This window comes from Colossoma macropomum, unplaced genomic scaffold, assembly GCF_904425465.1.
Source record: "Colossoma macropomum unplaced genomic scaffold, Colossoma_macropomum, whole genome shotgun sequence".
NCBI lineage: Eukaryota > Metazoa > Chordata > Actinopteri > Characiformes > Serrasalmidae > Colossoma > Colossoma macropomum.
Window position 1 is genome coordinate 4285565 of NW_023494791.1, and position 15526 is coordinate 4301090.

Below are 15526 nucleotides of genomic sequence, written 5' to 3' on the forward strand. Positions count from 1 at the left end.
AGACTGTGGTGCCAGAAATAAGTGAGCAGCGTCGCCGTGAGATGCAGCAAAACACTTTTGGAGCGATGCTGAAACCAAACACATTCTTGAGAACTACATTCTTCATGAAAATGCAGGATTCAAATATTCTTCCTCTTCCCGATAATGAATGTTCATAGTTTCAAGCCACAGCATGAAGTCTGACTTTGACATTACATTTACATCACGTCATCTTCTGTGAGTTTATTGGCTGGTTGCAAAAGTGGATAATTATTGTCTGACTCACGTAGACCCAGAGTTTCCCCATTATCTGATTACTCAAGTGCATGTAAACAGGTTGATCAGATGACAATTGCAGTCACTGGATTATTAAGTGCATGTAAACACACTCGTCATTTTCTTCATAAAACAGTCTGTTTCTTCTCACAAATGCTGGTGTAAGCTGTTGGAGAACTCTTGCTTTATAAATACACTCTTCAATGCTTAAGCAGTTCCTATAAAGGTAGCCTTCAGCTAGTGTTACCACCTCTGAGGAAATCCTATTCTTTTACTGTGAGAACTGTGTTTGATGCAAACCTTTTGACCAGTTGCACCTGGAATCCCATCTTTCCCATCTCTTCCTGGTGGTCCCTGTTAATAAAGCAAGCGTTTACTGCATGGTAGCTAGAACAGATGTTCACCTTACATTTGCTGAACACAGTTTACATCATTACATAAATGGTGGAACTGCATACATACAGGTTGCCCTGGATATCCAGGAGGGCCAGCAGGTCCACTGCTTCCCTTTTCACCCTGTGATAGAGAACATAGCTTTAATGCTGGAAATAGACCCAGAGAATAAAGGCTTTTACACACAAAGGATGATTTATTTGTGCAGTTTATTTGGATGATAGTAAATGATTGAGCATGTGTATAACTGATTCAAGATTCAAGATACTTTGTCATGCTCATAGTACAACGAAAGTGCAGCAATCCTAACGGTGCATAAACAAAAGATTAAAAAAAAAGATTAAACTAGGGATAAAACAAAAATACAAGGTAATATAAAATATGAAATGCAAGATATAAAAGGAAAGACTAATTTAAATAAGAAGTAAAATAATAATAATAAAATAAATAATAATTTAAAATAAAATTATAAAAAGTAAAATAAAAAATAAAACTAAAATTTAAAATAAAATTATAAAAAAGTAAAATAAGTAATAAAACTAAAATAATTTAAAATAAAATGATAAAAAAGAGTGGATATAAAAGAGTGTAGCAGCTATGGTATTGCACATGAGGGTATTGCACGTATGTGGATGGTAGTGTTTCTATTTACAAATAGTGCAGTTTAATAAAATAAATATAAAATTGCAAGAAGTACACTATATTGCACACCAAACACAATTTTTCTGCCTGCAGAAATGCAACATTATTTTATCCACCCACGATTTTTTGGCGAACTTTTGCTGGCAACATGAACTCTCTGACCAATCATTCATCTCTGGTATTAGCGTGGTGACACCAAATATGATGGAACAGCTCTGTTCCAGTAAACAGAACACACTAAAAGACTTCAAAAGCAGCTCAAACAGGACTCAAACTGGGCTACATACATCTGAGTTGTAACCTATGTGAAAGCAGTCAAAGTTTCAACTTCTGAGGGAAGCGTTGAGGCTCTTCATGCTATTTTCAGTTTTCCAAAATGGACAGTAGCCCAGTGTCTCTGGAACTTACTTGCACTTCAACACATTCAGCTGTTGTGGAGCTGCATCTCCAAAATCAGCTCAAACTGAGTCATGGAGATCAGAGCAGTGAGTGAAAGAGTTAAGAACGTTTTAGCTCCTGAATGAGGCGGCGAAGCTCTCTGTTCTCCTTTCACTTTTCCAAAATGGAAAGCATCCTGAGCAGTGTCACGGTTTTCCTGTTTCATGAGAAGCAGAAGACGTTTTGGTAGATATTCTGCCCAGTTTTTCTGTGGTGTGAAAATGTTCGCAACACTGCAAAAATGGTATCCTGTGAGATCATTTTACTTAATTAGATTACTTAAAACAAGTTAGAAATGTCTACAAATAAACTAGACAATCTTACAATAAGCGCAAAACCATCTGAAAATGGGAAATATTAGATTTCAACTAGATTTAAGATCATTTCAGTTGACAAGATACCATTTTTTGCAGTGAACACAGTGTCTGTCATTTTTTTGCATATCCATTCGATGTGTGACGGCCTTAATTGAGGTCTTCTGCCTGCTAAATGCTTCCTCTGAATAACAGACACACCTAGGTTTATAATATGCCTTAAAACATACATAATGTCTCATATTGCCTAGATAATACCAGTGCCATCAATATTTAGTCATCACCAGTTCCCACAATTACTCTGAATCTACCCTGTCGTGGGCACCAACCAGTCTGGGAGAATCAAGACAAGCACAAGCTCCATTAAAACCTTTAAAAGTGGTTCTCATGCAATGTCACAAAGCAGCTGAGTGTGCTTGGAGGGAAGAGCTGACCCCCAAGCTCTGTTTACATGACAATTTGACCACTGTAGATTGATGAGGGAAAGGAACTCATCAAGAAGCCAGAAAGCAAAGCCAGTACTGTGTTGGAATCCTGGCCACAAATGGCTGTGGTCCCAGTGATGAGCCATGGGCCTCTCATTCCTAGTGGACGCTACACAATTGTGAAAGCCTCAGACGTAGCGGAGAGCGTTCTGCAGAAGCGTTTGTGGATGAGGCTCTTTCATCGTGAGAGATTTGTCACAAAGTGAGAAACTGCCGCTGTCTCACGGAAATAAACGTGAGAACTTTCTATCATCTGCCAAACTGGAGCTGGAGAAACTCGCTGTGGATCTTTCTGAACTGATTTGTGCAGAAAAAAGGAAAGAAGAGAGCAAAAATATCTGTTTTTAATCATTTGCAAGCAAGGCATTGTGTTCTTTCCATAGCCCAGTAACCTCCTCTCTGCTTCTGGGTCCCTACAGAACATGAATGGCCGTCACCTTCAGAGAGGAGGCAGATACGGTGAATATTCACTCATTTACTCAGAGGCTGCGCCAGACCTGACCGTAGTGCCGGTGAGCAGCAAGTCTCATCATTTATTCACCAATTTCTCCATGTCTGTTAGAACCTCGCTTCGCTAATTTCTCCATGTCTGTTAGAACCTCGCTTCACTAATTTCTTCATTCTTTAGAGCTTCATTTTGCACATTTCTCCATGTTTGTTGGAGCCTCATTTCGCTACTCCTTGTATGTTGATTAGAGCCTCGTTCAGCAGTTTCTTCGTTTGTTAGAGTCTAATTTTGCGAACTTCCCAATGTTTGTTAGAGCCCTGTTTCACTCATTTATCCATATTAAAATCGTGTTGTTTGAGCTCAGCTGTATGCAGTTACACCACTAACTGTGCTAAATTTAGCATTTTGCATTATGTAGTTTTTGTAATTTCACATACAGAAATTTACAGTAGATCACAGATATGGAATTCACTTAAATCCTCACATTCCCAACAGCGATTTATCCTCAGGGTTTATACCTTTTGTCCGTCTTTTCCTGGCATCCCTGGTCCCCCTTGAGAGCCAGCCGCCCCCTGTGAGGGAAAACAAGTAACTGAACATGAGGGATCACCTATGAAGTTGGCAGTCATTTAGGAATTGAAATGGTTGCAGTGCAATCTTGCATGGTTTTATAAAGTTTCATAGATTTTTTAATAATATTATAATGTAATATAATGTCTTTTTTTGGCAGTTGGGCAATGTTCATGTTTTCAAAGCAATTCTAATTACATAAAACAATCCTTCATAGAATTAACACGTCACATTAGTTTAGTCGGCTCATAGCGAGGCACTGCCTTAGGATTAAGTCATCTAGCAATTTTTCATGAAACATATTTTCCTCATATTGTAGTGGTGAGCTTAAATTATTGTGTTTGGATTGAAGCTCTGCTAACAACCAGGCCACTTAGAGGCTTATTTGAAAGTCTGAGAGTGAGGATTATTCAGCAACACAGTTAGTCTTACTGAACTAACTTGCATCCAGATGTTTACAAAGTGTGGGATACCCATGGAGGATAGGTGTATATATATATATATATATATATATATATATATATATATATGTATATATATATATCAATTATTTTCTCCTTCTCTGTTTCTGACAGGGTTGTTTTAAAATTTTGTATCACAACATAGTCATTTCCTCAAATTATTGACTTCATATCTTGAAATGATGTATTTTCTCAAAATAATTGCTTATTAATAACTCATGATTTTGACAGCCAAAGTCTGAGGACATTATTTCAAGAAAATAAGTCATTGTTTAGTATCAGGATATTCAAGTGTTTGATAAAATAAGTACTTAAGACAATGCGTGTGTCTCAAAACCTAGTGAGCTCTCTAAGTAGCCGCTGTCTACATAGGCAGCTGTCTAAGTAGGCAGCGTTCCAACCGTCATCTATCCTTATAAGGCAGATAAATGAGACGCTCTAGTTAGACAGCAGTGACGTCGCCGCTGGTTCCCGCCCACTGCACGAGACCGGCGTTTACTTACCTCAGCCGTCACAGTTAGCCAACATGGATCCCGCTCTGGCGGTTTATATGGCAATTTTAATTGTATTTGCTCTGAATGAAACAGCAAAATAGATAATAGTTGTGGTCAAACGCGGAAAGTATAGGCTATTTGTGCACGTTTACGACTAGAAAACAGATAAATAAACAGAAAATCAGAATAACTTGCATTTGAAGATGACGTCGCAGCTTGGTGAAGCGCTTCTGCCCGCCATTTTCAAACAAAAGCTACGCCGCGCTGCATCGCGGGATTGCCTCAGCGGCTGAGGAAACATCCGATGCTCTCTCGATATTCGGCCAAAATGAGATACCTCAGTGGGCAGCATGTTTGAGATATTTATGAATTGGGACAGCCTTCTTGTCGGGAGCGCGCATATTGTGACGTAAAATGCTGTCTATGTAGAGCTCACTAGGTTTTGAGACACACCCATTATGTGCGCTCCCGACAAGTAGGCTGTCCCAATTCATAAATATCTCAAATATGCTGCCTACTAAGGTATCTCATTTTGGCCCAATATCGAGAGAGCATCGGATGTTTCCTCAGCCGCTGAGGCGATCCCGCGATGCAGCGCGGGGCAGCTTTTGTTTGAAAATGGCGGGCAGAAGCGCTTCACCAAGCAGCGACGTCATCTTCAAATGCAAGTTATTCTGATGTTCTGTGGTATTTTATCTGTTTTCTAGTCATATAGGTGCAGAAATCAGTCCGTCGATGGCCGTCATTTTCTCAAACTGGCAGCTAGAAGATTAATGAACCTTGGATGATGTGGGGAAAGGGTTTACTGTTGACATCAAGAGCAGCAAGTAGTGCTTGAATTCGAATTTGACCACAACTATTGTCTATTTTGCTGTTTCATTCAGAGCAAATACAATTAAAATCGCTATATAAACCGCCAGAGCAGATCCATGCTGGCTAAGTGTGATTCTGACGGCTGAGGTAAGTAAACGCCGGTCTCGTGCAGTGGGCGGGAACCAGCGGCGACGTCACTGCTGTCTAACTAGACCGTCTCATTTATCTGCCTTATAAGGATAGATGACGGTTGGAACGCTGCCTACTTAGACAGCTGCCTATGTAGACAGCGGCTACTTAGAGAGCTCACTAGGTTTTGGGACACACCCTGCAAGTCAGTATTTTGAGAAAAATAATTCTTTATTTCAAGATGCCAAGTCTTTATTAGATACTAAGTGAATATTTTGAGAAAAAAAGACATTTCAAGATTCAGATTTGACACACTGCTACAACAGAGAAGGACTTTTGTTTTCTCCTCTATCTGGGGGGAGTGGGCTTCAGTAGATACCACTGAGATGACCAGCTTGAATTACCTCAGGCATCTACTGCACAGATCGTATACAGTGTAGAAACATGGATAGTGTGTATGTATAGGGTGAAAATGTGCTTCAAGGCCAACAGTACCTTTTCACCTGGTTGACCTGGTTGCCCAGGTAACCCTGAGACTCCTCTTTCACCCTGAAGAGAGAAGAAGACCACACGTATCATCAAGGCATACATACACATATACAGTGCTGTGTAAAGGTTTTACGCAGAACCATTTATCTGAACAGCAAGTGTTGTTACATTATACATTATTAGAATAAATGCAAATAAACATCAGTATAAGATATTAATAAACATTTTTGTCATTAAGACAAAAAAGTCTTATTTCATATTTATGTGCTGGTTAAAAGTACACAGGTTTGATTCCTGATTCCTCCTGGACGCCTCAGGTCGTCACATGGGTTTGTTAAATTTAATCAGCAGCACCTGATTTCATTTAAGGAAGTATTGAACAGCCAAACCAGGTATTGGACGATAACTACAAATAATACTGGGGTTCATTGAAGAGAGATTTGGTAATGGTTAAACAAAAACGTTGACGTACAGTCGCCAAATCGCATGTTTTGTTGATTTTCTAAGTGAAAATTTAGTGTACACAAAATCTTTTTTCTCCAAAATGGTAACTTTACAGGAAAAGGAAAAACATACTTTACTTTTAATGTAAGTCAATGGAACCAGAATTTTTTCCAAGTCATTTTGGCCATTTCTTTTGGTCCATTCATCATGAAATTTACACACAGTATAAAAGGCAACAGGTATTTTCAAATTATGTAAAAAACTGAAAAAAAATTACCCTGTTCTTCAGTGGTCAGGACCCCCATGGACCCTCACAGAGCAGGTACTATTTGGGTGGTGGATCATTCTCAGCACTGCAGTAACACTGATGTGGTGGTGGTGTGTTAGTGTGTGTTGTGCTGGCACGAGTAGATCAGACATAGCAGTGCTGCTGGAGTTTTTAAACACTGTGTCCACTCACTGTCCACTCTATTAGACACTCCTACCTTGTCAGTCCACCTTGTAGATGTAAAGTCAGAGACGATAGCTCATCTGCTGCTGCACGGTTTGTGTTGGTCATCCTCTAGTCCTTCATCAGTGGTCACAAGACGCTGTTGGCTGGATATTTTTGGTTGGTGGACTATTCTCAGTCCAGCAGTGACACTGAGGTGTTTAAAAACTCCAGAAGCACTGCTGTGTCTGATCCACTCAGACCAGCGCAACACACACTAACACACCACCACGTCAGTGTTACTGCAGTGCTGAGAATGATCCACCACCCAAATAGTACCTGCTCTGTGAGGGTCCATGGAGGTCCTGACCACTGAAGAACAGGGTAAAAGGGGGCTAACAAAGTATGCAGAGAAACAGATGGACTACAGTCTGTAACTGTAGAGCTACAAAGTGCACCTATATATTAAGTGGAGCTGATTAAATGGTGTGTATATATATATATATATATTCATTCTCAGTTGCCCAATACATTTGTACAGTATTTATTGATGAATGTATTATGAATATTATGAATAAATGGTGACTTACAGGCTCTCCAGAGCTTCCTTTTTCCCCCTTAAACCCATCTGCTCCACGAGGACCCTGCACAGAGGACAGATTCGTCCTGTAAGATCTAATAAATATAAATTAACTTACTGGGAAATCATTACAACATTATTGGGAGTTACTTTCATACCTCTATGCCAGGAGGACCTTGAAGGCCGGGACTTCCTCTTAGTCCAGGAACGCCCTTAAATAAATGAAGAGATCTTGTCAGTTCATCAAGATATGAGCAGTAATACAGCACAGGCATGGTGGAGCAACACTATTATAATTTCGGACAACCTCTTCGATAGTTGTTGTTTCTTTGGTACCACATACGAGCTCTGAAATATCATTAATCAAACATCAGGCAACTTATTTTCCTCTCTCTGTGGGTTTTCAGATATCAAACAATTTATTTTCCTTTTCCACGGAAAAAGGGATGAAGACATTTTTCCATCGCTTTGAAAGTTAATTTATGTACTGTACTTTCATTTGCATGAGTCTGCAGAACGTTCAGTGCCAAGTACGGTAATCATCATTTAGAATGTCAAGAGCACATATGAAGCCAGTTAATCAATTAGCTTTTATGTTTGCAGCAGCAACAGATACGTTCAGTATGCAGCACAGATAAAACTGATGCCCACTGAATGAACCGTTTGAGTAGCTGTTGTAGTGCACTGATTCTTAATAATGCTTGTAGTGAAGGACGACTAGAACAATAACATTTCAGAAAGTGCAGATCACAAACGAGAATGTTTTAATATGTTTTTGTAGCCTGTTCCTGCTTATTATCTTTATTTGCAGACCCTCAGTCAGCTGCTTAGAGGGGCCCATGGGACTGAGAGGAGCACAGAATCTATTATGCTCTGGAAAAGTCCACGCCTGACTTAGATTAATGAGCAGTTCCACCAATTTTTCAAATTTTCTCCATAATTCAGTAGTTAAGATGTAAACAGGGTCGTTCAGAGGGGTTTGGTGTGAAACGCTCTGTTCTGGAGAAACTTGCTGAGTCAGAATTATTCACAGTGGTGGTGATAGGAACCAGATGTCCATCTCAAAAAGCTTCCTCACAGAAAGCTACTACATGAAATGTTATGAATTCACAGCCTGATGTCTGAGAAACTGTTTTCCAGCAGTTTTAAGAAGATTTTGGCCTAAAACATTATTAAAAACACATACAAGGTGGAGTGATACATGCAGAGCTCTGTAAGAAAAATAGTCCCCAAAGAAAACTTTTTTTTCAGATTTATCAGTTTTACCATCATCAATATGATGACAAGACTGGTGTAGGTTCACTGATGGTTTTGGATAGTAAATAAAATGGCTATATTTGTGTTGTAGACATCTTGACCATCTGGTTCCTATCAACACCACTGTAAAGAAATCTGAGTTGCTAAGTTTCCGTATAATGAAACATTTCACATCAAACCGCTTTGAATGATTTTGTTTACATCTCAGCGACTGAATTATGCAGAAATTTTGAAATTCCCATTTAAAGCCTAACCAGTCAATTACATTCCAAGACATAACAAAACAATCTGCTCTATCGCATTAACTTTCTTCCCCAAATGTAAAACGTGAGCAAATTAACAGTAGTTGTGGATGTGAATTTGAAGAAATGTCCTAGTTAAGTTCCCTGCAAAGGTTAAATTAACTTCTTTTCACTTCCAGTCAACAAAACATCTAATTAACCGCTTACAGTTCACGACTTATTACAACCTCATTTCCGAAAAAGTTGTGCAAAACGTAAATAAAAACAAAATTCAAAGATATGCAAATCATTTAAACCCTATATTTTATTGAAAATAGTACAAAATCAACATATCAAATGTTAAAACTGAGAAATTTTATTGTTTTTTGAATTTGATGCCAACAACACATTCCAAAAAAAGTTGGGATGGGAGAAACAAAAGGCTTGTAAAGTTGTGTATTGTAAAAAAAAAAACACCTGGTGGTTAATTGGTAACAGGTCAGTAACATGTTTGGGTATAAAAGAGCATCTCAGAGAGGCGGAGTCTTTCAGAAGTACAGATGAGGAGGGGTTCACCACTCTGTGAAAGACTGCATAATCAAATAGTGCAACAATTCAAGAATAACGTTTCTCAGCGTAAAATGGCACGGGTGACGTGCACATCTGTGAAGGCACCATTAGTGCTGAACGATATATACATGTTTTGGCAGCATACGCTGCCATCCAGATGACGTCTTTTTCAGGGAAGGCCTTGATTTTTTCAGCAAGTCAATGTCAAACCACATTCTGCATGAATTACAACAGCATTGCTCCGTATTAAAAGAGTCCGGGTGCTAAACTGACCTGCCTGCAGTCCAGATCTGTCACCCACTGAGAACATTTAGCGCATTATGAAATGAAAAATACAACAAATGAGCCCCTGAACTGATGAGCAGCTGAAATCCAATATCAAACAAGAATGGAAAACATTTCACTTTCAGAACTACAGCAGTGTCTCCTCAGTTCCCAAACGCTTACAGAGTGCTGTTAAAAGAAGAGGTGATGAAACACAGTGGTAAACAGGCCCCCGTCCCAACTTTATTGGAGCATGTTGTTACATGGCCCTGGCCATGTAAAGAGGTTAAATCAACTTCTTCACGACCAGCTTTGGTCGATAAACTCATGCTGTGAAATGGAATTCAGGGACAAAAATGAGGTGCTAATAGAGAAACATGGCATTGCTGAAAACATTAAAAGGTTACATGAACACTGGGAATGATTATTGGAGGAATTTCTGTGGAACATGTAGCACACTATCAGAATATGACCCCCCTCAAACGCCTACAAAACATCTGTGCGATCTTTTATTCGGGGGGGACTACACTCATCTCATTGTTTTTGAGACATAAACCAAATCTAAAACTTGCTTTTCATAAACGGGTGAATGCGGTACAGTCATGCTCAGTTTATGATACGCAAGTGAGAGGCTTGACTCTGTGTACATCTGCCAACACTCAAAGGCCACCAAACCCAGCACAGAGTTATTCTTTGTATTTAGACAGACGGCCTTTACAGTAGCTTGACCTTAGATACTATGATCAAATGTGAAAAAGGAGCTACGATTTAATGCAGCACATAACTTTTTTTCATTTGCATCTGTTGGGTTAGTAATATAACTACTTATAGTACTGGAATAGTGGATACTGTGTTGTTTTTTGACCATACACTGATCAGGCGTAACATTTTGACCACCTCCTTGTTTCTATGCTCATTGTCCATTTTATCAGCTCCACTTACTATATAGGTGCACTTTGTAGTTCTACAGTTACAGACTGTAGTCCATCTGTTTCTCTGATACTTTGTTAGCCCCCTTTTACCCTGTTCTTCAGTGGTCAGGACCCCCATGGACCCTCACAGAGCAGGTACTATTTGGGTGGTGGATCGTTCTCAGCACTGCAGTAACACTGACGTGGTGGTGGTGCAAGTGGATCAGACACAGCAGTGCTGCTGGACTGAGAATAGTCCACCAACCAAAAATATCCAGCCAACAGCGTCCTGTGGGCAGCGTTCTGTGACGGACTAGAGGATGACCAACACAAACTGTTCAGCAGCAGATGAGCTATCATCTCTGACTTTACATCTACAAGGTGGACTGACAAGGTAGGAGTGTCTAATAGAGTGGACAGAGAGTGGACACAGTGTTTAAAAACTCCAGCAGCACTGCTGTGTCTGATCCATTCTTGACAGCTACACATCCTTTCAGACCCACAGCGCTGAGTCGTCTTCTCACAGTGGAAGGATGGACAGAAACACCTGTGGATGTTTTCAGATCTGAAGCAGCTTGATTTTCTCCTCTCTCTCAGAGATGAAAGCTTTCAGTGCTGTTTATCTGGTGGGGGCAGTTTTGGGGTCTACCAGGTCTTCCAGGTTGTTGATAGAAGTAGGGGTGGGCAACTTAGCAAACATACAATATCACAATATTTGGAGATACATGATGTGCATCACAGTATTTAGTTTTTCTCAAGTTTGTAAGTTGAAATGGCAAAAACCAGTAGAGCCACATTTAAAAAACTGTTTCATTTTGTGACTTAATTCATAAAGACACAATAAAATATTGTCATGTTGCCCACCCCAAGTTAGGAGTCTCATTTTCTCTGAATATTTTTTTTAACTCTTTTTTTTACTCTCTCCTTATGAAAGTGGATTATTTTACATCTAATCTCCTCAGAAATATCTCCTAAAATATGAATAACTTGTAATAATGGCTATTTTGACTGATGATTAGATGACTGAAGGTTGGTCTCTGACTTGTGCACCGTACTGCAGATTGTTTTTTCTTAAAGCTGCTTAAAGATTTATCCAAATCTTAGCTGTTAATTCACAAACAGCCAGAAAATATTGCATCCGTGTGTTTCCACATCGCACATGTTTACGAAAGCGCTCTGTTCTTTTGAGGGTTGTTTTGCTTTTATGCTCAACACACTTCTTCAGTCAAGCTTTGCTTTTGCTCAAGAAAACTGCAATGGCAGCCAAAATGGCAAACCTTCAAACGCCTCCGGAACCCTTTGCAGCTCCTTCTTGCTTTATCTGCTTTCACTCTCTCGAGGACCATGTATAGCACTTTTATGGAAACAATGACTTTGCATCCTTCTGCCTCTTTTAAGAGCTTTCCCAGTTACGCTCAGTTGATCCCCAGATCTGCAGAAAAGCTTTCTCTCACGTTACAACTAAATTTTGCATGACATTAATAAAAAAACTGTAATCATTATTTCCAGTATAATGGCTAACACTATGACCAACACATCAGATCTTGTGTCAGTTATGATTATGATAATGTTGTAAATGTTGATAATTTGCACTCCCAATTTACTTCACTTGACTGAAAGAGGGAAAACACAGATGACTCAGTACACAGAGACTACAGTACAGGGTTATGCATGACTCAAGAAGTAAAAAATGTGGAAATATTTCACTTTAATCATCTAAAAAGACTAAGATATGTAAGCTCACCAACATGTCTTTTAGAAAATGCTGACATGGCGTCGGCTGGGGCGTGATCAGTGGTGTTTTGTATATGTTGAGAGATGCTGGGTTGTTTCTGTGAGGTCAGTAGTGTCATATTTACATTTTTACTTAATCTTTTTAACTCCTTGGAACCACCGGTGGTTCCAAAACGCACTTTGTCATATTCTTTACTTCATAACTTTCATATTTCATAAGCTACATTCTAAAGGTGGGGGTCATATGAGAGCTGTAACTGTCTTCTTTCCAGTCAAATAGATGGTGATGTAATTTTAAACCCTTATAATAAAAGAAGCTGAACTTTTCTACTGAAAGTCGACCCATTTTTCCACAAATCTGAGCTGGATCTCAGATGACGTCTCTTCGGTGATCTGCGCTGTAAAAATTATTTTTAAAAAATAATACAAAGAGTATCTAAGATTTTTGGCTTTCAGCAGTAAACTGTAAGCATATAGCAATATGTTTATGATCATAAAACACATTTTCTGTTAATTTGAGGGGAGGTTTTACAAAAAAAAAAATTACATTTATATCATGCAGTTACGGAATAATTTGCCTTATGATTTGGGCATGTAAATTCAATAGAAAAAACAAAATATACCCACATTATTACACAGTCAGTTACACTGTCAGAATCCCTTTTTTGTCACTCTTTGTTTTCTTAATACTTTTAGACACAGCAATTGCGTTGTGGGTGATAATTAACGCCTTATTATGTTCAATACCTGTATCAATAACTGATTGTTTCAATTTTAACTTCTTTGCATTTTAAAACAAGTTCAACAGGGATCCCCTAGGTTAGCATTTTTATTCTGCTTGCTATAAAAATAACTGTTCATTAGTGATGTTTTTTCATTACCTTGCAGTATTTCAGTTAAGTTTTATTAAAAATCTGTACAGTAGTTCACAAAATCAAATAAATCGTAATAGTAAGCAATAACAATAAGTAATTATGATTTGGTAATACAAATAATTGTAATATTCGATTACAAATTTTGAATGAGTCAGGCATCTCACTGATTGGACTTCAAATGCCTTCTATTTAATAGGCATTTCATATCTCAAAAGCTTAAACTAGCAACGTGTACAGTTGTACGCAAAATTTGGGCGCTGCTGGCCAAATGATGTATTTGAATTGAAAAGTAAACACAGCCTCTACAGCAAACCAGCATTTTTTTCTGAAAATGTTTTATATATATATATATATATATATATATATATATATATATATATATATCGCTGATGTCGGAACAAAACCTCATATCTCCAAAATAGTAACTTTACAGGAGAAGGAAAAAACATACTTTACTTTTAATGTAAGTCAATGGAACCAGACTTTTTTCCCAGTCATTTTGGGTCATTTCTTTTGGGCCATTCATCATGAAATTTACACACAATGTAAAGATCAACAAGCATTTTCAAATTATGTCCAAAATTGAAAAACGAGGTTTTCTTCCAACAGCAGCGATACTTTTGATTAACTTAAAAAAGAAGAAAAAATAAAATTGTGATTGTGTCATATGCAAAAGTTTGAACGCCCTACTAACTCAGTATCTCCTCCTTTGGCTGATATCACAGTTTGCAAATGCTCTTTAATAGCTAGTTAGGAGTCCTTCTACCCGTTTTACCCCTAATTTTTTACCCTCTCTTCCTTACAGAACTGTCTTGCCTGTGCAGCATGTTTGAGATCTCACCACAGATTTTCAGTGATGTTTAAGTCAGGACTGTGAGGGTCATTCCAAAAGTTTGAGCTTGAACTACTTCAAGAAGCACATTGGATTTTAAGGTATGTTTTGGATCATTGTCTTGTTGTAGAAGGCAGCCTTTTCAATTTCAGTTTCTTGACTGACAGCTGGTATCACATTCGCTTCCAGAATTTGGTGATATTTAGTAAAATCTTTTCGTCCTTCTATGTCCATTTCTGAACCACTGGCTTTCATACAATCACAGTAGATTCACCTCAGTTGATAAAGTGTTCTTTTCATCAAATTCTGCTCTTTTTTTTCCAAACACACCGTTGGGGATTACATCCAAATAGTTCCATTTTTACTTCTTCAATTCACAGCACTTGTTTCCAAAATACCTCTGGCTTATCGAGATGTTTTTCATTCTTTAGACATTGACTTTTGTGATGAGGTCACAGGTAAGGTTTCCTTCTGATGACTCTTCCATGCACCTCGTATTTGTGCATGCAACGCTGATCAGTAGAAAAGTGGACCATCACTCCTGGGGGTTTTGATTTGCCTTTTTGGCCAGAATGCAAGCAGCTCTATCAGAGAGTTTTCTTCGTCTTCCAGATCCTGACTTGCCTTCCGCAGTTCCCCTTAACTGGCCACGGTTGTTGAGTGTTAGTACAAAGTTTGAAGAGTCAGAGAATTTATTACGCTCTGGATTTGTCATCAGCTGTCAGTACCTCTTGCCTAACCTAAGTTAATTAAAGCCTAACGAGTTAATTTGGCTCTTTTTTCGGCTTGTTAAGTTTTTTGCATACAACTGTATGTCTTAGCTGAAGTTCACACCACTCACCATAGAAGCCTGTCTGAGAGACAGAGTCCCTGGATGGTAACACAGGTGGGACGTTCTGCTGACAGATGTGATCACTCCCAATCAGATCCACTGTATTCAGTTCCAAAGTTAAAATTTCCTGCTACTAGATGATCTTTGCATTTAGGCTCTTTATCCATGCCTAACCTGGTGCATGCTCTTGTAAGACAGTATTCATTTGCATTTAAAATTAGTAGAGCCTATATATATAAATGATACTGAAGCTGTACCTTTTTGCAAACCTGTCTATATTGTAACAGTTGCAGGCTGGATTGGTAAATTGGTAACTGCACAAAACATCATCATGGCAGATCAAAAGTATACTATCCATCCAGCCCTTATCATGAACATGTATCATGAACGTAACATGTTATAGCAAAAAACATCATATCAGTCAGTAAAGCACTGTTTAACTGATTATTCGAGTACAAAATTAAAATCTCTAATATAAATACAAAATGATATTGGCTGATATGATCAGTTATTGGTATTTTTAGCCCCTTAAAATCAGTATTGGCCACAAATTCTTCACAGAAAAGCACCCGTAAACATCAGACTCCAGCTCATACTGTGCTCTACTCATGTAGATTTAATGGAAACCTTTGCAGTGTGACTAGA

The 15526-nt window shown here is 38.5% G+C and overlaps 1 protein-coding gene across 2 annotated transcripts in view; it reads right to left on the reverse strand.

The window, feature by feature from the left end:
• col21a1 (collagen, type XXI, alpha 1) overlaps positions 1–15526 on the reverse strand; it is an 81324-nt gene that overhangs the window by 40109 nt on the left and 25689 nt on the right. For both annotated transcript variants that reach the window (XM_036573675.1, XM_036573674.1), the window contains 6 exons: positions 7544–7597; positions 7396–7449; positions 5938–5991; positions 3494–3547; positions 718–771; positions 556–609 (listed from right to left, as the gene is read on the reverse strand). In XM_036573675.1, coding sequence (XP_036429568.1) covers positions 556–609; positions 718–771; positions 3494–3547; positions 5938–5991; positions 7396–7449; positions 7544–7597 — 324 coding nt within the window. The remainder of the gene's footprint in view (positions 1–555; positions 610–717; positions 772–3493; positions 3548–5937; positions 5992–7395; positions 7450–7543; positions 7598–15526) is intronic.